This window comes from Malania oleifera, chromosome 2, assembly GCF_029873635.1.
Source record: "Malania oleifera isolate guangnan ecotype guangnan chromosome 2, ASM2987363v1, whole genome shotgun sequence".
Lineage (NCBI taxonomy): Eukaryota > Viridiplantae > Streptophyta > Magnoliopsida > Santalales > Ximeniaceae > Malania > Malania oleifera.
In genome coordinates, this window is record NC_080418.1 from 20,043,862 (window position 1) to 20,068,199 (window position 24,338).

At 34.1% G+C, this 24,338-nt stretch overlaps 1 protein-coding gene across 1 annotated transcript; it reads right to left on the reverse strand.

Moving 5' to 3' along the window:
• Positions 1 to 4,838: 4,838 nt before the first annotated feature.
• On the reverse strand, positions 4,839 to 10,047 carry LOC131148866 (potassium transporter 5). The gene is made up of 9 exons (XM_058098812.1): positions 9,841 to 10,047; positions 8,808 to 9,030; positions 7,516 to 7,764; positions 7,387 to 7,425; positions 7,027 to 7,287; positions 6,887 to 6,939; positions 6,609 to 6,723; positions 6,243 to 6,497; positions 4,839 to 6,021 (listed from the first exon to the last, which is right to left on the reverse strand). The coding sequence occupies exons 1-9, from the start codon at positions 10,033 to 10,035 to the stop codon at positions 4,988 to 4,990; spliced, it is 2,424 nt and encodes an 807-aa protein (XP_057954795.1). The 5' UTR covers positions 10,036 to 10,047; the 3' UTR covers positions 4,839 to 4,987.
• Between the last annotated feature and the right edge of the window lie 14,291 nt (positions 10,048 to 24,338).

Genomic DNA, 24,338 nt, shown 5'->3' on the forward strand with positions numbered 1-24,338 from the left:
GTATTTGATATATGCATTGAGATTATGAATAAGAACAATATTTAGCATGCACAAAAGGCTAGAAAGTCATGGAAGTCATGAAAATTAAAGTATATACATCTTAGCACAATCCATGGAACTAAAAGAGTATAAGAATGAAGATGCAAGCGGCAAGTTTAAGATCGTCATAGGAATGAGTATTTAGAACTGAATGTATTTACATATTTCATATGATTTAATTCGAAACTCAAAATATATCCTAGACTGACCTTAGGGCTCATGCATCTCATGAAAATCTTTAGGGGATATTTATGGACTTAAAAAATTTTTTAAAACCCTAGAAAATATTTTATAAAAGAGCAAAGAAAGAGAACAACAAAAAAAAAAACCAGAAAGTGTTCTATTCAGAACACCGAAGTCCCTACCCAAAAGTCTAAAATGTCAACTTCAGAAGACTGAAGTTTACGCTCAGTCGTCTAAAGATTCAACTTTAGAAAACTGAAGTTTAAGCTCAGTCGTTTGAAGAATTTCTTCAGAAGACCGAAGATTAAGTTCAGTCGTCTGAAGATTTATTGAAGAAACATAGAAACAGACAGAAGCACATCAGAAGACTGAACCTTGACTTCAGTCGTCTGAACCCACAACTTTAGAAGTCTGAACCCCAACTTCATATGTCTTACCCTATGTCCAGTTTAATTTTTCGAAGTTTTAAAGAACTTCAGTCGTCTGAACCCTACTCCTCAATCGTCCAAACCTGCGGGGAGATTAAAAATTTAATCTTTAGTGAAAGAACACGCGAGCTATTTTTTTAATCAAGTTGATCCAATGGTTAGGACTTGTCGTAAGACCAAGTTTACTTATATAATCAACCTCTAAACCCTAGTGCCCCAACCTTTGGCATAAGATTGAGTGAATTGAATGTTTAGCACAACTAGGGAGAACATTGAACACACTGCTAAATTCTTGCTTGGGATTTCAAAACTTTTACATCAAATCTAAGTTAAGGCTACACTAATCTTTAAAATACATTCTAATGATTGTTGTGCATTTAACTTGGTAATGAGGTTTGGTAAATCAATCTATTTGTTACTACTTATTCTCAACGAGTTTTTCATCTCAAAATCTATTATTGAATATTATTTGAGAGATTGATCTTGAGTGTACTTATATACATATAGATTGTTTTGACAAGATCACTACTTGAGAAAAGTTTTGTCAATGGTTAAATACTTTTTATTCAAGTGTGTATTCATTTAAAGACTTGATATTTTCGATATTACAAAACCACTTGATTAAATATCCTTATAGCTCATAACTATATATATTATTGAGGGATATTTTTTGAAAAATATTATATATGGAACACATATCATATATATATATATATATATATATACTTATACATATACAAAGATCATATTGTGTTTTGGATATTTGGAATAAAACTTATCGATATAGATTGTTGGAGAAAAACTGAATTACATATTTGTATTGAGCTCATTTGGTTGGCTTCAATATTTGAAGCGGTATAGTCATATTCTTTTAAACCAAAGACTATTTAAAACCCTAACTTCTCCATAGAACTTACTTATATAATTATTTTGGGAGATTTGATCAAAGGGAAATTTTGTGAAGCATATCATTTATATAACGATTACATCGTTACATACATACTGAGCTTCAAGTTTTATCATATGGATATGTATTAGGTTTTCTATTGTACTCACTAGCTTTGTTAGAAGCAATATTAAGTTGTTTTGCATATTTGAAATTCTATATTGTAATCACCGTTCGGGTTGTGAACCGGGTGAGGAGGAATTTGTGCCTCTTGTAAGTAGCGGATGTAAGGGAAGTTTCGTCCTGGTTAAAGGAGTAGGGATTTAGTAGAATCCTTGAATGAGTTGTTCAAGGTGAGGTCGTAGGCCAGGTTGGCTGAACCTTGTAAAAATTATGTTTGCCTTCTCTCTTCCCTTAGTCTTTTTAATTTCCTCTTGCATTTCATTATCAGCTTTTGCATGATTGTATGTTGATCTATATTATACTCACTTGATAATTTATTGGGTAAAATAGAATTTATTAAGATAATAATTTGAATTAATTTCAAGTCCATGCAATTAATTTGTTAAATATAGAAATAGGGATTAAGTGGTAAATAATCTTAAAGGTTTTTAAAAATACTCAACTCACCTCCCCTCTTGGGATTACACCTGAATTAACAGTCCAAAAATCGCTTCTCATGAAATTTGCCTTCAGACTGCTCACTTCTAACAATCTATGGTTAGGTTTTTTTCAGGTCTAAATATTGCAGAAATGATAATTTATTAATAAGGAAAGGGAGGCCAAATGATTCTCGGTTTTGGAAATCAATGATGGTCATCATTACAGAAGTTATGGATAATGTTAAAGTTTTAGTGAGAGGTGAGAACTCTTCTTTTTGGTTCAATAGGTGGCTTACATCAGGCCCGTTAGCGGTGCGCACTGAAGATATTTCAAACAAGAAGCTGTGTATTAAGGACTGCTAGCTGAATAACAACTGGAACTCTGATTTATTAATCGAATTGGTTGGGGCCGACGGAACAAGAGAAATCTTGCATAATGTGTTAGCTGGTAAAAGTGGTCAGGATATATTCATCTGGAAGCCCGCCCCTAACAACAATTTCTTTACAAAAACAATATGGTAGACAATGAGGAGCAAAAGTGATAATTTTTAGTGGAATGACTGGTTTTAGCATTCCCTATTGCCTAGAAGAATCTCAATGTGTTTATGAAAAGTCTGGTTTAGATGTTTGGCAATAGATGATAGAATTCAGGCCAAAAAGAATATTGATGGCTTCGGCTTGTGATTACTGCGTGAAGGGAAACTAGGAAAACATTGATCACATTCTTTCTTTGTGCGAGGTGGCTTCAAAGGTTTGGTGTCAGGCTAGTGTGGTGTTGGGGATTCCTTTCCAACGGTTCCTTTTCTGGAAAAATAGAATTGTAAACTGGTTCACTATGCTCGAAAATCATCTATTAAAGGCATTTCAATCGGTCTAATTCCATCTTTGATTATGTGGTGCCTCTGGAATCAAAGATACAAAACGAGAATGGAAGGAGTTTATGAAAGTTCATATCAGAGGTGGAGAAGTGTTTGATACTGAGTTAGTTCTTTAGCTGATAGCTTTAATTCTTTTCGAAAATTGAAGATATCGGACATTACGATTTTGAAAGTGTTTCAAATTCAGCATCAGGGAGTTTGCGCTAGGCCTGGAAAAATTATTTCGTGGGTTAAACCTCCAGCAGGGTGGATAAAACTTAATTGTGATGGAAGCTGTAAGGGCAATCCGAGTACTTCAGGAGGTGGAGGTTTTATTCGGGACTATCATGGCATGGTGAAAGCTGCTCTTTCAAGCTATTTTGACAATGGTACGAACAAAAATGCGGAATTAAAAGCACTCCTAGAAGGAATTCGTTTACGCAAACGACTTCATTATTTTAATGTGATTATTGAAAGTAATTTGCGAGTTGTTGTTGATTGGCTTCGGAAAGGTAGATGTACCTTATGGTATCTTTGAGATTTTTAGGAGGACCTTGTGGCAGAATTAGAAGAGGAGAACTTCATGGTGATCTATCAATATAGGGAAGGCAATAGTGCAACTGATTTTCTCGCTAAAGAATGAGAAATGGAAAACAATGTCATCTACGAAAAACATATTTTACCTCGTTCTCTGAAAGATATCCTTTGGATGGATAGGTTGGGTCTCACTTCCTTTCATCATTAGTTCATCCTCTTGATTTTTATTTGGTTGGTTTAGATTTTTTTTATTTTAATTTTTTTCATTATTTTTATTTTTGATAGGTCTATTTAGATTTATTTCTTATTTAGCCGTGTTTGGATTTATAGTCCTATTTTGGTTGGTTGTTGGTGTTGTTTTTGGAAGGCTTTTAATTTTTTTATCTGTAATCTCCTAATGCTTATCTTGTAACTACGGTATTCCTCCACTAAAAGTGAGGGTATATCAATAAATAATTAGGAGGTGCCGCCCTTCTTTAGTTAAAAAAAAAATTATTTATATAAAATTATATGCATTCATATTTCCAAAACTTTAGTTTGTTTCACTATTTTGAATCTGAAGCGGAAAAAAGGAAATGGCAAAAACGAAGGCCAATTGACAAGATTAAAGAAAGATAATTTATCACTTTATAGGACATAAAACTAAAGCAATGGTTAGATTGATTAATTACTTCTTTCAAATTTGATCAAAATAAAAATGTTACAAATTTTAAAAAAAAAAATATTAAAAAAATGTTTCGAAAGCTTTAAAATTTGAATTTATCCTGAATTTGAATAAAATACAATACAAAATTATATTAAAATTTATTTAAATCCAAATCCAAATCTAAGGTCCAAAATCTATGCCCCAAGCACAACATAAGTGAAAGTAGAAGAAAGATTTTTTATATCATCAAGTGAAACATATTTTTTTTGAAATAAGAAAATCAAAATCAAAAAGGAAGAAGAAGAATAATAATAATAATTATTATTATTATTATTAACCTCATTGCCCAAGCAAATTTTGAATCAAACCGACAAAACCCCTCTTCCTGTAACAAATAAAACCCCCAACTCATTGGTTGAATTATGATAAATAATTGTTTCTGCCTCATGCAAATACAATCTTTTTAACTGCCGAGGACCATCATTTTTCATTCTCAAACCTTTTGAAAATTACAAAAATGTCACCTCATATTCCCCTTGGAAAACTTGAAAAATTCACATATATAAACTCTAAAATTTTAAAGACAAAAATGATTTTTTTTTTTTTTTAATCTTTAAAAGAGATGAAAATAGAGAATAAATTTACTATCCACAAGCATGTAAACAAACCAATACTCTTGTATAATCCACATAGAACATACACATATTTATGATTTATGCTTATCACATTTGTTTAATTTACATTTGTCAAACTAGTTAGTAAGTGAAGACACACTTACCTTATATATGGTTTTAGAAACAAGTGCCATCTCATATCTCATAAGTCATTCCAACCCTGAGAAGCTTGCTCTGGGGAATGGACATTACTTTCTCCCCCTGCCTGAAGTTTCTCCTTAAGAAACTGTAAACATGATTGACAACCATCTTCTTGACCAAGGATGACTTCTGTTCTGCCACAACTTCGGCTTCTCCCAGCAAGTAGACCACACCCTTCTCCATGGTTTTCTGCACAAACTGCATCTCCTCTTCAGCTCCCAGGATGGGTCCAGAATTTATCAACTTCGGAATACTAATAGATTGAATGGATCCCGACGAAACGTTAGGTCGGTCAGAGGGTTGTCGTGATTCCTCAGATTGAATTGTTGATGAGCTTGATCTTCTTACTTGTACAGTTGAATGTTCAACGCTCACCGGCTCAATTGTTTGTTCAGTTGGCCCTCCTTCAAGAATGTAGCGTTCATGGCGGATGAATTCTTTCAAGTGTTCCACTAATTGGTGCTCAAACACCCCCGATTCCTCAACCTTATCATTGTATCCATACCGCACAATGCAGCGGAACATTTGGGAGTCTCGTGGCTCTATCTGTCGAAATAGAAACCGCTCCTCCAATGCCACTTTGCTTATAGGAATGGACTTGATGGAGACAAAAACCAAAACTGAATGGATTGATGGTACATTGCTGATGAAGTGAGCAAATATAGGAGGAATGCCCTGAACAAGCTCAGAGTAGAGCAATCCCATTCCTGGAACCCGGTTCACACTCGGGTTCTTGGCTAGTTCTCTTATGTACTCACTAGAAACCTTGTTCCTAAGCTCGAACATGTATTTTTGTTTGTGAACATAATGCCAGATCCCCATGACCGTCATTAGGACGGCAGAAAATGCCATTGGAAGGAACCCACCATGAGTGAATTTGTATAGAACAGATGAGAAGTATGCCACCTCTATGAATCCAAATACCACAAAGAACAAAGAAATCCACCATATGCTTGTTTTCCATATGACAAGCATTATGAGAGCAACCATACTTGTTGTGATAAGCATCACAGCTACGACAGCAATCCCTGCACCAAAAGAAACTAGTTATGATTTTTCCTATTCTGTTCACTTGCAAGATCTAATGCAGGACCTATGGTTTCAGAATTCCAGTGTAGAACTGATCTCTGATGGGATGAAATTCTGCCATTGTTTAAAAAGGCAATTCCAAATTCTTTTTGGACGGAGGAACAGCCACTATGTCCAGGGTCAAAAGATTCTAGCAGTTTATAAATCTTTTTGAGCTTACCGTATGCATTACCAATCTTGTCTGTGGTCTTGAAGACCAAAGTGACTATAACACAAGCAATCATAAGCATGTAGTTGACCTCCGGTATGTAAACCTGACCCTCATGCTTGGTTGAAGTACGAACAACCTTAACCCTAGGAAAACAGCCCATGCTTAGAGATTGGGAAATTATTGCAAATGCTCCAGATATCATTGCTTGGCTGGCTATAATGGCGGCAGCAACAGCCACAACAAATGTTGGCCAGTACAACCGATCTGCACATACAAGTAAATATGATTACTTATTCTGATTATGTGAGTTTTTAATGACAATAAACTATTTTAAATGGGGATATTCTCGTCAATAATGCCTGTTAGAGGTCTTACGTGGGATCGACTTGTAAAAAGTATCTCGCACATCATCAGGGAATTTGGTGAGGTATGCTGCCTGCCCAATATATGCAGCTAGTATTGCAGGAAGCACAATGCCAGAAAAACTAATCTGCAATGTGCAGTAAAATAAGCAAAAAATTCAGAGAAAACCATGCTCATTCAAATGCTCTTAAGAACAAAGTTTAATAGACTTGTTTATGAGTGAGGTTATTTTATGCATCCGGCCTGCTAAGTCTGAGAAAATTGATAAGAAATATGAATATTCTCCTTACCTGTACTGCACGGACACTGAAGTGACCAAGATCAGCAAACATGGCCTCAGTCCCTGTTCCATGCAGTCATACAGTTAGCAGAATAGCCACAAGTGCAAAAGATTAAAATGAACCAAACTACTCTAGCTAGCAAAATTCACCTGTAATGCACAAGACAACTCCACCAAGGGATACCCATCCTTGTTTACCATTTCTTTGGAAGTAATCTATGATGTAATATGGATTGAAAGCACGCAAAACACCCACACCATGCTCGAATAAATTGTAAAGGCCAATGCTACTAATGAACAAAAACCACAAGCATACAATCGGAGCGAATGAGAACCCCACTTTATCAGTTCCGAATCGCTGAACAGAGAAAAGAATGATCAAGATTGCCACTGAAATCCCAACAACAGCATCTGTAGAATCAATCAGGCAAAACATTATAAACACATAGCCAATGCCTTTCTTTTGCTGCCTAGTAATTTAATAAAGAAAAATTCAAAAAACATCAGTACCTTTGCCTAGGGAATTGATGCCACTCACTGCAGAAAGAACTGCAAAACAGGACCACCTCAGTTAGAATTCATTTGTTTAAATTTAAAAATTATTCAAAAATAATAATTAAAAAAATTAAAAAAACTAGCCTGAAATGCAAGGAGTTAGTACTCCATCTCCAATAACCATGGAAGTCCCGAGAATGGTGACAAGAAAAAGCACTACTTGCGCAGTTCTGCTGTTCTCCAGCTTTTCTTTAATCTTTTCAGCCCGTCTCAGCTGGTTTGAAGGTATTTCTAGGCTGTAGTTGGACAGCTCCCTGTCCTCTGGCTCCTGATTTGGAATTAAGCTCACCTTCGCGTATCGGCATAATAAGGAATACAGTGCAAATGTTCCACCTATACAAACACATGAATAACTCCACTTGTGAATCATCAAAGGAGAATTGTTTCCATGGTCATAAGGAAAATGGGATCCCTCCTTTTTTGGAGGAAAAAATAATTACCCTTTTTAAAACACTAACCAAGACTGCATGCCCAAAAATAAGAAATGCTTTCCAGTGAATAAAATAATTACGCTTTTTAAAACACTAACCGAGACTGCAGGCCCAAAAATAAGAAATGCTTTCCAGTGAATGTGTGTGTAGAATTTTATTAGCAAAAGCTTAATGGAAAAAAGTTTTGCTTGGTCAAAGGGAAAATGGGTTTCTTCCCTTTCTAATGGGAAAAATGAAACACTGGAAAAGCAGTCTCTAAATTAAAGAACAGAAAGGCACTGGAAATAAAAGGTCAGACTGGAAACAGGCAATCGTAAGAAAATGCTACCCCAGGGTGTGGTTCAGGTGATAGTGCGGGTTGTAAGAGTGTTTTTTACGAAGTTAGGTGTTCAAACTCTCTTGGACTCGTTTCTGCTCCTGGATTCCTAAATTTACCCTCCCTTTAGAGTTGCAAGGTCAACATCAAGGGCGTAAGATTAGTCACGTGGACCATAAAACAGACGTATGATACCCGATGCGTAATCCAAAAAAAAAGTAAGAAAATGCTGTCTCTAATTTGAAAAAGCGGCTTCTAAATTGAAAAAAGTAAAAAACATCGGAAATCGAAAGGTTAAATGGGAAGCTGACCATCGCTTCAAAAGTAAAGAAAAATTTAGAAGTAAAAGCAACGGAAATGAAAAGGTTAAATGGGAAACTAAGCATCGGAAATGAAAAGGTAAAATGGGAAACTGACCATCGGTTCAAAAATAAGAATAAATGTTTTCTCTAATTTGAGAACAGCTTCTGAATTGAAGAAAGTAAAAGCATCGGGAATCAAAAGCTTAAATGGGAAACTGACTATCGCTTCAAAAATTAGGAAAAAATGCTTTCTCTAATCTGAAGAACAGCTTCTGAATTGAAGAAAGTAAAAACATCGGAAATCAAAAGGTGAAATGAGAAACTGACCATCGCCATTATCATTTGCCCGAAGGACGATGAACACATATTTGAGGAGTGGGAGGAGAACAATAGTGTAGATAATGAGGGAGAGCACCCCAATAATGTCGTCTTTGTGGCCGATCCCGTTGCTGAAAGTGCTAGCATACACGTAGAGTGGAGAGGTCCCTATGTCCCCGTATATCACTCCCACGCACTGAAAAGCTAAGCTCACCGTCGCCTTCCAATCCACCTGTTTGTTTGGAAGGAATTAAAGAGAAAGGGACGGGAAATATGGCGAGAAAAATTGTTCACTTTTCACCGTTAGCCTTGCTTCAGTATGTTTGCCACACCTTTAATTGTCCTCGTGTCAAATCTTCTTCTCAATTTTGTGCCATAAAATAAATATTTTATATTATTATTTAATTATAAAAATTTACAATATTTCACTGAAATATTTCTTAAATTGAAGGATTAGTTTCTCATCAAATAATCAATTCAAATGATAAATTTAAAAATAAGATGAATACAAGAAGAAAAACATTACATACTTCAAACTTTGATTACAAATTTGTAACATAATATGTTTTTATTAACAATAAACAAAAATGGTGAATAAGAACATTCAAACAAACTACAGAACTTTAGACAATCATTTATGATTTAAAGAAACGGTTGAAATTATTGAAATATACGTGATTCACGATATAAAACATAATAAAAATATACACATGTATTGTCTATTTCATATTTGAAGTTCATAGATAATTCACAAATTTAATTTATTTTCAAAATGAAGTGTCAAATCGTTCTAACAAACTAAATTTAGCGAAAACAATAAAGATCAATGAAACAGATGTTCACGAAAAATAAAATCCAACTCGTTGAGTTGTACTTGAAAATATAAACTTCAAAATTCTACATTCCATGTAAAATCATGCAAATACAATCAAGTTCGAGTTTCAAAATCTCAAATATAAATTATATATCGTAATGTCTCTTCATTTGAAACAAATTAAGAATGAGAACTTATTTAAATCTGTGAAAGTAAGCAATGGAGGACCTTGGAGGGGTGGGAGGAAGAAATTGCAGAGACTCTGCCGGCCTCCAGGTTGAGGGAGTCCACACGATGTAGTTTTCCCCACGATATCTGTCGCTCCTTCAACTTCTTCTCCGCAGCAGCTTCTTCCGCAGTCATCTCCATCTCTTCTTCCCCTGCTACCTCACGCCGACCTCCATGGCCGCCGTATTCCGCCATTGCTGATTTGCGCGTTTGTTGCTCAGTTGCTCTGTTTCGGCCTACTCCCCAATTCCAACTGATTATTATATAGGCGCGCAGCGCGTCAAAAGTCGGTATAAAAATAGTAAAATAGTGCCTACCAACCAAGGAAAAATAGAAAAACTGAAGCAAATGGTAAAATCAATTTCAGTTGCATTTTTTTTTAGCAAATCAAAACTTTAGTCCGATTAACGGGTAATAATTTAATTAATTGATGCCGTCATCATTTGCCCCATCACTTTAGTATTTATTGTGTTTTTAGTATTATATATATTAATTTTGACGGATTTGAATTTGTATATTAGTCACCCGTTAATAAATGGGCCAATTCGAATTTGAATCCGTTTAACCTTACCTGTTTACGACTGGCCCGAGCCCGGCCAGCTATCCCTTTTTGACCCCCTATGTCCATGTGTCTTGTTTATTTACTTTTTAGTTATGAAAAATTTGAAGTTAGATATATCTCTACTATTGGAAAGGACCTCAAAATATCGTTATAATTATTTTTAAAATTTTCAAAAAAAAATCCATATTACTCTCCATATGTATTTTAAAGATATTCCTAAAACTACCCATAAATATTTTTAAAAAAATGTTCTTGATTCATAAAAATTTCAAAAAAGTTCTTATAACTACCCACCTATATTTTAAAAATATTTTTATAATTACCTTAAACATTCAAAAATACCCCAAATTACTCATAACTTTCCTAAAATAATTTTTTTAAGATATATTTATTTATTATTTTTTAAATAATTAACTTATTATAATTATTGCTCAAAAATTGTGGAGCACAAGCATCGCGTGTGCCGGCAACTAGTAATTATAAAAAAAAAATTATAACAAAAAAAAAAAAACACTTGACATTTAGGCTGTATTTGAAATTCTAAAAATATTAGGAAAAGAAAAATAAAATATCAAGAAATTCAAATTTTCATGTTTGGGTATCAAGCATAGCGAAAAAGAAAATAAAAAATATGCCAAATTTATGAAAATAATAATAATAATTTTATACATCATTAATATTTAGTTTTTCTTAATTTTTAGTAATATTTTTTTTTCTTTTTTTTTTTACTAAAATAGGGCGACACCTTCATTTATTTATTAATATACCCTTACTTTTGGCGAAGGAATACCGTGGTTACAAGTTAAAACAAACCAACCAAATTAAGACAAACAAAACTAAACATAACTAACAAATGAGATAAAAATATAAAAACAACCAAAATCAAAACGAAATACATCAAACGAAACTTCTAAAGTTGAACTAATGACGAACCAAAACGAGACCCCACCTATCCATCCGAAGGATACCTTTCAGATAATGTGATAGAAGGAGTTATTCTTCATAGATTATATTGTTTCCCTTTTCTCCTTCTTTAGTAAGAAAATCAGTCGCACTATTGTCTTCCCTATATTATGCATCACCATGACATTCACTCCTTCTAACTCTGCCACGAACTCCTTCCAAAATTTCCAAAAATACCACAAAGTACATCTACCTTTCCAAAGCCAATCAACTACAATTCGCAAGTCACTTTCAATAATCACACTAACATAATTCAAACGTTTGCACAAACGAATTCCTTCCCTAATTGTTTTTAATTCCGCACTATTATTCGTACAATTGCCAAAATAACTTGAAAAAACCGCTTTTACCATATTATGGCAATCCCAAATAATTCCCCTACCTCCTAAAGTAGCCAGATTGCCCCTACAACTCTCATCATAATTAAGTTTTATCCACCCTACTGGAGGTTTAACCCACGAAATAATTTTTTCAGGCCTGTTGCAAACTCCCTGATGCTTAATTTAAAACTCATTCAATATCTTAATGTCCGACTTCTTCAATTTTTGAAAAGAATTAGTGCTCTCAGCAATAAAACTAACTCAGAATCGAACACTTCTCCAAATCTGATCTGCACTTTGATAAACTCCTTCCATTCTCGCTTTACATCTTTGATTCTAGAGGCATCACGTAATCAAACATGGAATCAACCCGATTTAATAGACGATTTTTTAGCATAGTGGAACCAATTTGTCATTTTGTTTTCCCAGTGAAGAGATCGTTGGAAAGGAATCCCCAACGCCACACTAACCCGACACCAAACCTCTGAAGCCACCTCACCTAAAGAAAGAATATGATCAATGTTTTCCTGACTTCTCTGAACGCAGCAATCATAAGCCGAAGTCATCGATATTCCTTTGGCCTGAATTCTATCATCTACAGCCAAACATCTAAACCAGACTCTCCATAAACACATTAATATTTAATTTGTTTGATTCCAACAAATGATAAGGGTGATTTGTGACTTTGGTGACTCCAAGGTCATGGGTTCGATTCCCCCTTGAGGCATTATGCCTGTGAATTACTAAGATGTTGACCTTTTGAGTCTGATCCCTGTTTTGATACTAACAAAACACAAGTTACTTATGTGTGTATTCAGTGCTTGAAGCAGGCTTAATACTTAGCGCACACATAAGGAAGAGATGGAAATCGGGAGGAACATAAAGATTATATCATCTAACGTATTCCATGACAAATCCGAGGACCAAAAGAAGAAGAAGAAGAAGAAGAAGAAGAATAAGATATTTGTATTTTATCGTAAATGCATCATTGCTTTTAATTGGGACTATAATAATGCATGGCATGCATGATATGAATGAGCTTAAAGGTCATAGTCTGACTATAGGGAAATCAATATACCATAAGCAGACTTTGGTCGACCGACATTGGATTTTTTAGGTTTAATTAAAAAGTCTATGACATATAATGACAATAAGAACCATAAATAGCATTTAGTGTTCATCCTAAATCCTTCATACTCGCTGGTCAACATATCAATCCTACTATCTTTTATATCTCTAGTACCCTCATATGTGACACTTATCTCATATCTCCTTAGCAGATGAACATGTCATAATTCTATTAAATTCATTAACATCAAGACCATAATACAAATTATTCATGGCAGTAACATTTAAACTAACATCTTTCATATCATCATCAATATATTCATCTTCAATCTTAGGAACTCTAGTTGTACCTTCAGTTTTCATAGGAACATAGTTTTCCTTAGAGATAACTCTCCACACCTTGTAGTAAATATTCTGAAGATAGATGCGCATCCTCTATTTCCAGAAGGTGTACACCACTGAAAATCAGAGGGCATGTGGAAGAGGGTCTCTCAAGGAAAGGGGTTACAGTACTATGAGTCATCTAGATCTTTTGCAAAATAACTGTTAATTCTAAACTACTAGGCTCCGATACTAGTTGTTAGCTTTGCTGTAATCCCAAAAGAGGGGTGAAATGGTATTTTAAAAAATTAATCCCCTAGATCAATCAATCAGCAGCAGTATTAATCTAGTGCGGATAAAATAAATCAATATATATATTCAGCGAAAATTAAACTGTACAAGTGATTTAATTAAGTATGCATGATAAAGCAGTAAATAGAGACGACACCTGAAATGTTATCGAAGTTTGACAAACTGCCTACGTCCCCGCCTTGACTCACAAGCATAAGGATTACACTATAAGCTCACTTAACGGGTGGAGCGACACCTAAATACAACCAAGTCAATTAGCACAAGGCTGACCTCAACCTTTACAACCAATCCTTCCGGGCTGGATTACCGCCCCCTTAGGCCACGCCTAAAATAACCCAATATTTCAATACAAGATGTGTATAAATAAAATTTTTCTAAATCAAGCAGATTTTTATCAGTAATAATCAGAACACACCAATCATGTAAGAACAATAAGCTCAATGGTGTCTATGTGCAATCAATACTCGAAAAAGTGATTACCTCAAATCAAGCACAAGAGTGTATCTACAAAACAAGTCTTTGAAACTTAGTAATGGCAAAATCTCAATCTCAATTTAGGGTTTCAAAGATTTAAGCCAATGGAAATTTAGAATATCACAAAAATAGTTTTCTCAATATCAAGCACAAGGAGATATTCAAATATAAGTTTGCAAAAATATTTTTCCACACAAAAATACAAGCCCTAATGAGTCTTGCAATAATAGTGCAAAGACCTACAAGACTATCAAATTTTTTTTCTCAACCAAAGATTTACTATATAAAATCAAGGGAAAAAAATATTTGCTTGACCCTCAAATAAAAATCAAATACGTAAGAACATGTGAGGGTTTCTAACAATAATACTCGATGAATAAAACACTCACAATGCTAGATATCTCAAAGGAATAGAAGTATTTGAATGTATGGGCTTAGTATGAGAAAATAGGATTTGGAAATTTTTTAGAAATTTTTTTTTCTAATCAGTTTGCTAATTATTTTCTAATCCAAGTAAATGAACCCCTATATATAGAGAATGGCTAAATTTTGACCGATGGGGACATAGGGATAATTATTAAAATTATTTTTAAACGGTTTAAGAAAATTAACTCCATTTAACCTTTCTTAATCGCGGTAAAAATTAAAACAATCTGAGAGTTTCGGGCGCCTGATCACGGTTCAGTCGCCCGAACAGACACAATGGAAAAAGCTGATTTTTGAAGTTCGGTTGCCTCATGTGAGTTTGATTTGCTAACCGAAGGTGATTTCCATTCTGTTCAAGGTTCGGTGGCCTAGTTCAAACTTCGGTAGCCCGAGACATTTTTGAACGTGAAGTTTGGGCTGCCAAGTTGGTAGGAAAAGTCATAATCATGGTTCGATTGACCAATAGGGTCAACACCATTATTTAATAATTTATTCAATCATAATAAGAATTACTCTCAACTCTAATATTTAAAGATTTTACTTTAGGTCCTATTTAAAATTTACAAAATATTACAAAAAGAAAATAAAAATATCAAAATTTTCTTGCTGACTGGTCAATGGTTTGGTCGCCGAGGTGTTTTGAACACCATAATTCGGTTTCCCAAAACCCCACTAATTTTACCCTATAAGTCCTGTTTTACTTCAATAAATTTTCCTGATAATATATGTAACTTTGGGCACTATTTTATGTGTATGTGTAAGGACCTAAGGTCTTTCTAAGGTCTTTTGAACTTATTGCATATACATGCATGATATGCAGTGATTATTACAGATCTTTTCCTAACTTACTATTATAGACCTGAATGAGCATAAAGTAAATTACAACAAGAATAAATCTTCTGGATCATTTAGTTTTTAAGTCTTCTTATGTCATCAAGTGATCTTACAAATATGAACCTACACACAAATTTGATAAACATTAAATGCCTAATTATTTGTCATAATCAAAATCGAGTATGACCAATAGGGGTCAACACCATTATTTAATAGTTTATTTAATTATAATAAGAATTACTCTCAACTCTAATATTTAAAGATTTTACTTTAGGTCATATTTAATATTTAGAAAATATTACAAAAAAGAAAATAAAAATATCAAGGAATTTTCATTTTCTTGTTTGGTTATCAAGAAAAATGATAAATAAATAATATATCAAATTTATAAACAAATTTTTTATTTTACACATCACTAATGTTTAGTTTTTCATAGTTTTTAATCATATTAAAATAAATTTTCATTTTTTATAATATTTAATAAAGAAAAAAATTAAGAAAAAATGAGTTTTCTCTTTATTTTTCTTTCCTTTCCTTTTCTTTTTTGCATAGAATTCTTGATTCAAACAGACCTTTAATGTTGAATGTTTCAAGTTTTAATTTTGAGATGAATCACTTTTTATTTAATACGAAAAGATATCCAATGGGAAAAGAAATTAGGTCCGAAGGATGACCACTTTTTATTTTTATTTTTTGGTTCAAAAATTAAAAATCAATATTCTTTATTATGTTGAACTTGAGATCCATTTAAAACCATTTAAACAAAAATATTATTTTAAGGCATTAAAATACTTAATAATAAATAAAATAAATAAAATAATTAAGGTGTCGAAATTTTTCTTTTTGTCTTTAACTCATTTTTATTTCTATTTCATCTTCTAGAAAATCCATGACGCATTAGAAAAGAAAAACAAACCAACATCTTTGAAAATCCGAAGGATATCAATGATGAACTCATAATAAAAGATTTTTAAATTTTTGTTTTTTTAAAAAAAGAGACAAAGTCAAAGACAAGTTGCAACTAAATAAAATAAAATAAGCGTAAACTATCAAAAATTAAAATAACTTACCTTTCATAATAGAATATTAATGTTCTTTTCCTCATATTATACATTTGAAGGACGACCAAACATCCCGATTTATTAACATTCACACATGTGCATGCGTGTGTGTGTGTGTGTGTGTATATATATATAGAAAATGACACCCAAAGATAAAAACCTTGTAATAATGTTCCTTAGATAACTTAGTCCAAGATACAATATTTGAAGAAGTCAAAAGCTCTAATTAGCTTATAATACACTAGCTTCTTATAATTAAAACACTCTTAGCAACCCTTAAAAAATTATTTGCGGCACTTATTACCTACTCTAACTTGGCACTTTCAAAAGAAGTGCTTACATAATGTATTTGAAAAAAAAAGGGCTTCAAATGGATTTCTAAAAATGACGGAGATGCTTAGACAGTTCGACAATTCCAACTACTATTTTTAGGCAGTGGAAAAATTGTAATTTTAACAAACTTGTAATTTAATAATTACTTGATATTTTTTGTAATTTATAGGTTATATAATTGAAATTTATACATATTTTTTATTACGTCTTCGGATAAATAATTTTTAAATAATTTGTATATTTTGTAGGATAATTATATTGATCCATATATAATTAGAATATAAATTGTTTTGAATAAAATATATGTTGAGGCGCAGCGATTTTAATCTTCCAATCAACAAAATAAAGAGCACAAAGAACATTCACAAGAAAAATGTAGACGAGAGATTTTACGCGGTTCGGTAAGATTGCCTACGTCCACGAAGCGTGTACTTGGAGAAAAATCAACTATGAAATGATGATAGTACAAGATCTGATCAGACTCTCCTCGATCCCAGATCCCCTGTACACCCTTTCACTTGTCAAACCAGTAAAGAAAAAATCTTCCTAGAGAGAAAGCCCCCTCTAGCTCTCATTGCACAAAATGACAAGCAATTCACTCTTTTTCACATGACTTACAAACATATATATGACACCACACAACCATTAGATTTAGAGACGATCCAACAATTGTGATAAAAGCCACAATAAATAAATAAATAACATATTTTTTAACAATCTCCACCTTGACTTTTAATCACAGCCAAACACAACATTACATATCCACACTTTAAGATGCTCTGTCAACAATCAACAAGAGACTACATTAACTAAGTCCAAACAACGCTTGAACTTAGTTAATGTAACAGGTTTCATGAACATAATTGCAGCATTTCCATCTGTGTGGATCTTCAATAACTAGAACTTACCACTTTCAACCCAATCTCTAACTGCATAGTACCGCACGTCAATATGCTTCATGCAAGAGTGGTAGACCTGATTCCTTGCCAAGTGGATTGCACTCTGACAATCACAGAATACATGTAAGCTATTTAGCGTAACACCAAGTTCCTGAATCAGTCCAGTTAACCACAAAGCCTCCTTACCTGCCTCTGCCAAAGCTATATATTCAACTTTTGTAGTAGACAAAGCTGTAATAGGTTGCAACATAGCCTTCCAACTAATGGAACCACTAGCCATGGAAAAAATGAAGCCAGAAGTAGACTTCCTCTTATCCAAATCACCTGCATAATCAGACTCCACACAACCCTGAACATTACAATCATCAGTTCTTTCAAACAAGATACCATAATCAAAAGTGCAACGCAAATATTTGAAAATCCATTTCACTGCATTTCAATGCATTTTACTTGGATTAGCCATATATTTGCTTACCAAACTAACTGCATATGACAAGTCCGGTCTACTACACACCATAGCATACATCAAACTCCCTACTGCACTGGCATAAGGTACACTAGTCATATCCAACTTATCCTCATCAGTAGAAGGACACAGTTTAGCAAACAACTAAAAATAAGCAGCTAGAGGTGTACTTACCGGTTTAACCTTATCCATATATATTTCCAACACCTTCTCAATATACTTACCCTGTGACAACCACAGTTTTTTCTGTTGTATGTCCCTCCTGATTTCAATGCCAAGGATCCTTTTAACTGCACTAAGATCCTTCATCTCAAACTCATCTTGTAACCTAACTTTCAACACATTCAACTCATCAGTACTATTAGAGGCAATCAACATGTCATCCACATATAGCATAAGGATCATTTATACACCACTGTTAAGCAATCTGAAGTAAACACAACTGTCATAACTGCTTCTAACATACCCAATCCTCAACATATAAAAATCAAACCTCTTATACCATTGCCTAGGGGATTGCTTTAAACCATAAAGAGACCTGTTCAACTTACATACCAGGTGTTCTTTATCTTGTCCCACAAACCCCTTCAGTTGCTCCATAAAGATATCTTCCTCCAACTCACCATAAAGGAAAGCTATCTTTACATCCATCTGTTCTAGATCTAAATCATGCATGGTAACCAACGCTAACAAGGATTTAATGGAAGCATGCTTAACAACAGGAGAAAAGATTTTTATTATAATCTATACATTCTTCTTGTTTGTATCCTTTTGCTACTAACATGGCCTTATATATTATTCCTTCTGATTCTAAAGTAGGTTCATTCTTTCTGAAAACCCACTTACAACCAATCAGCTTCCTGTCCTTGGACTTCTGAACCAACACCCAAGTGTTATTCTTATGAAGAGACTCCATCTCCTCAACCATGGCTCCAAGGCAACTATCTCGTTCAGAACTCTAAACTGCTTTCTGAAAATTAGAAGGATCTCCACTACTAGTAATCAGAGCAAATGCAACAAAGTCCTTAAACACATACCTGACTAGAGGCTTAACATTCCTCCTTTCTCTACCGGTGGTTAGCCCTGTAAGCTCATGTCTATCACCTGTCTAAGAAATTTCCTAAGGAACTGTAGCCTATCTCACTGTATCTTGTGCAATAGAATCAACAACAGTAGTTTGAGTATTACCCATACCTGAATTCTAAATACTATCCAGCTCCACCTGAATAGGTGCTCCCGCTGAATCAGACTCCACCTTCTTATCAGCATTCTCCTTCAACATGGTTTCCTTATCGAAGACCACATCCCTGCTAATGACCACCTTCCGTGCCATAGGGTCCCACAACTGGTATCCCTTCACTCCTTCTTGGAAACCAAGAAATACGCACGGTTTGGACTTAGAGTCCAACTTTGATCCTTCCTGTTCCTGCACATACACATACGATGGACAACCAAATATTCTCAACATAGTGTAATCTACTGGCTTACCTGTCCATACCTCCTCAGGAATCTTTGCATCAATAGCTGCAGAAGGAGACCTGTTTACCAGGTAGCATGCCATACTCATTACTTTTGTCCAGAATGACTTAGGAAGATTAGCCTCAATCCTCATACATCTTGCCCTCTCTAGTAATGTTCTGTTCATCCTTTCAGCCACCCTATTTTGCTGTAGCCCATGTGGAACTGTATAGTGCCTAGTGATCCCCTCTTCCTTACAGAAGTCAATTAACTGGTTCTTTTTGTACTCCAGTCCATTGTCAGATCTCAGAAACTTCACATGTTTCCATCTTTGTTTCTCTACCTGAGTTTTATTCCCTGTACTTATTGAATACCTCACTCATGTGCTTCATAAAATACACCCAGACTTTTCTAGAAAAGTCATCAATAAATGAGACAAAATAAATAGCGCCACTGTGAGACTATACCTGTACTGGACCTCATACATCTAAATGAATGTACTCCAGCACCTCTTTGCTTGTGTGCTTTCCTGTTTTGAAACTCACCCTGCGTTGTTTACCAAACAAACAGTATTTACAGAACTTAAGCTTAGAACAAGTATTACCCCTTAGTAAGTTCTGCCTGTGCAGCTCCTGCAAACCATGCTCACTCATGTGACCCAGCCTCATATGCCACAGAGTAGTATCATTCATATTTGTATCTGAAGAGGTACTAGCTGCAGCTCCACCTGTCACTGTGCTACCCACCAAAGTATACAAATTGTTCCTCAAATGACCCTTCATTACTACCAGTGAACCTCTAGCCACTTTCAGCACACCATCCGTAGCTGAAAAAGAGAAACCATTATTGTCCAAAGAGCCCAAGGAAATCAGATTCTTTTTTAGATTTGGAACATGCCGTACATCCCTGATGGTTCTAACCACACCATCAAACATCTTGATTCTAACCGTTCCAATACCAAGAATACCATAGGAAATATCATTACCCATCAACATCGTCCCTCCAGAGATTGGTTCATAGGACTCAAAACAATCCCTGTATGGACACATATGATATGAGCACACCGAATCCAAAGTCCAGGTATCGGCTAAGTACTGGATCCTATAGTAACAGCCAAAAGTTCCTCATAAAAAACTAATGAACTGCTTTCCACTACGGTAGCTTGCTCAGTCTTCTTCCTGTTTTTTTCCTCTAAATTTCTTTTCCTCTTTAGACAGTCCTTCTTCATATGTCCTTCTTTCTCACAATAAAAACCACCACTCATCTAGTTCCCATTCTTATCCCTGGAACTTGGATCGAGATTTCCCTCGATTCCAATTGCCTCTGCTAGAACTCCTGCCCCGCTGTTGGCTAGACTCACCCCTAGCCACCAACTCTTCTCCATATCCTGGATAATCTAGTTTGTGAAAATTATCACTCTCTAGAATGACAGTAGTCACCTTATCAACTGTAAGAGTCTCCTTACCTAGCAATAGTGTGGTTTTCAAAGTATCAAGTGAACTGGGAAGTGAATACAACATCAATTTTTACCTCAATACTTAGCAACTATGATTATTTTATTGAAATAATTAATGTGGTCCCTGACTTCTGTGCCCTCAGTCATCCTCAACTGATACAACCGTTTCTTCAAATACAGTCTATTAACTAAGGACTTGGACATATAAATATTCTCCAATTTTTTTCAAAAGCTCAGCTGGTGATGTTTCATTCAACACACTATATTTAATTTCTGGAGCTAACTTAAGCGAATGGTACTTACCGCTTTCATTTCCAGCTCCTCCCACTGATCATCTGACATGATCTCTGGCTTCTTGTCTTTCTTATACAATGCTTTAATAAGTCCCTGTTGGACCAACACATTCTTCACAATGCTCTGCAACAAAATGAAATTATTTTTTCCATTAAAAGGCTCCACCTCAAACTTGGTCGTCGAAGTACTCGCCATTTAAAAATAAAAAATAAAAATTTCTTTCTCCCTTTTTTTCCCTCTCCTCTGATGTCAGCACCTATCAAGATGATGTCAGCATGACATCAGTGCTCCATGGGGAGGATCCGCGCCTCGATTCGGTTGTTGGGTCCAACCCATTCCGCTCGATCCGGATCTCTGATACCACTTGTTGATACGCAGCGATTTTAATCTTCCGATCAACAAAATAAATAGCACAAAGAACATTCACAAGAAAAATGTAGACGAGAGATTTTACGTAGTTCGGCAAGATTGCCTACGTCCACGAAGCATGCACCTAGAGAAAAATCCACTATGAAACGATGGCAGTACAAGATCTGATTAGACTCTCCCCGATTCCAAATCCCCTGTACTGCCCTTCACCTGTCAAACTAGTGAAGAAAAAATCTTCCTAGAGAGAACCCCTTTTAGCTCTCATTGCACAAAATGACAAGCAATTCACTCTTTTTCTCATGACGTACAAACATATATATGACACCACACAACCGTTGGATTTAGAGACCATCCAATGACTATGATAAAAGTCACAATAAATAAATAAACATATTTTTTAACAATACCTATATGTAAATTTTAGTGTATTAATATATAACGTTATATGATTTTGGAAAATTGATTGAAAGAATTAGCAAACCACCTAATATGAAGTTGTGAAAGGTGCAAAAATCACAAGGAAGGCAAGTTGCAGAAGGGAAAGATGCAGAAATGGAACAAGATCTTGGAAATTCAATCAAGGATATGAGCAATTTTGTTGGAATCAATTTTCGAGAGATAAAGAAATCACAGGAAAGGAAAGATTCATAGGACCAATGTAAATGTAAAGTGTTCTTATAAAGTAGCTTATTTGTTGTGCAAATGAATGCACAGTGGAAACAAATAATCTTACAATGCAACAACCAATAATATTGAAATATATAGAAAATCACAATCACACAAATTATATGAAAGCAATAAAATAATGACACAAAGAATTACATGGTTCGGTAATGCTTACATCCACAGGAGCAAGCAACAATGATTTTTCACTATCTTTTGTCAAAAGATAAGAAGTTACAACATACAATGTAACACCCCGACCCCGAGGGGCCTGGGATATTAACTCTTTACTACTGATTTACAGCGGAAGCAAATAAACTCGATTCTTATTAAACCAGAGCGCTAATTATTCATGTTACAATCACTTATTTCAAAAGAAGAAAATTACACAAACGTAAATATCTGAAATCATACTATATTTCTAATTAATCTTTATTTTTCTAATCCCCACCCGCATGCTTGCTAAGCCTGATTTCCGACATGTCCTTCAGAGTTATCTGAAATAAAATATGATTGGGGTGAGACGACGCTCAGTAAGTAAATAAGATTATTATTAGTGTGTGGCTAAAATGAGCTTTTAAAGAATTTCGTAAAACAATATTTAATAATATAACTTCAAGACTGCTTTTAGAATAAATATAAATTTAAAAATTTCTGCATAAAACTTTTGTCATCAATTTCAACAGTAAATTTTTATAATCATATATTATAACTGCTAAATTAAACTTTTAACTTTAAAACTGTAAAAACATTTAATGATAAACATACATATACTTTTCCTTATACGTTTTCCTTAGATCGTCATTTAAGCACCAGAATGATCCTTTTCACGTAAACTTATACTTTTCCTTCAAATCATCAGTAACTTGTATACGTAATTAAATATGTATAAACATATATTATAAAAACCACCCTTAGGCCTTTTTGCCATAAGTCATGTTTACCCCCATGACTGGGTTGTGCGGTCCGAAGACTGGACTTAGCTGGCTGGCCGACCAAACTAAATCAACGTACGTAAACTTTAAGTGAGATTTTCCTTATTAAGTCCTGGACTTAAACCAGGTGTGCACTCAGGAGAAATCCACTAACATAAATAACCACTCTGTAAACAGTGTGGGTGCACTCTGATCCGTATAAACTTTAAGCTGCGGTACCGAGCATCTGTAACTTTGAACTTTCGTTGCCATAAGGGGTTTGAAAATCATCTTATTATCATTTATGCAATTTAAAATAATATCGTGAAAATCTCATCTTTACTCATATTTACATAAAAAAATGTAACGTAGAAATAAACTCATGCCACACAATTTTTGTGTTAAAAATATATATATAATTTTATTTTTGAATAGAAAGAAATGCTAAAAATTTACCCGAGGGGATTGGAACATTTCTTAACCCAAAAATAGATGCAAGTATATTAAAGATAGAACTGGTATAATTAAATATGCGTGAAAATAAACTCATGAAAATTTTGTGGAACTAATTTACATAATTAAAATTTACGTACAAAATAAACTCGGGTATGAATTTAAAATAAAAAGAAACTAACATAATCAAAATTTACTTACAAATAAACTCGGGTATAAATTTTGAATAAAAATACTAACATAATCAAATTTACTTACAAATAAACTCGGGTATAAATGTTGAATAAAAATACTAACATAATCAAATTTACTTACCTTCTTCTTTTACTGTGTGCTACGAACACAATAATTATCTTTAAGAAATGAGATCGGAAAAAGTGGGTGATTAAGAATTTATTCAAAAATTCTCTCTCCACCACAAATTCTTTCACTCACTAATCCTTCTCTTCCTTGGAAAATTGTTGTGAAAAATGAAGGTTGAGAGCTCCCTATTTATAGGAAAATTTTGGGGAAGAAATAGAATTTATAAAAGTGTGGGGAGATGGGTGAAATTAAAATTTTAAAAATTAAAGAATGGGCAAGGGATGGGTTGAGTGGAGGCTATTTGGGAGTGCTTGCCACCATTCCCACTAAATAAATTTTTAATTAATTACTTACCTAATTAATTAATCCATTACCTAACTAATTATTTTATTATTTTATTATTTTTCTTAATCATTATTATCATTATTATTATCATTGTTATTAATTTTAAACTTGAGTGGAGGCCATTTGGGAGTGCTTGCCACCATTCTCACTAAATAAATTTTTAATTAATTACTTACCTTATAATTAATCCATTACCTAACTAAT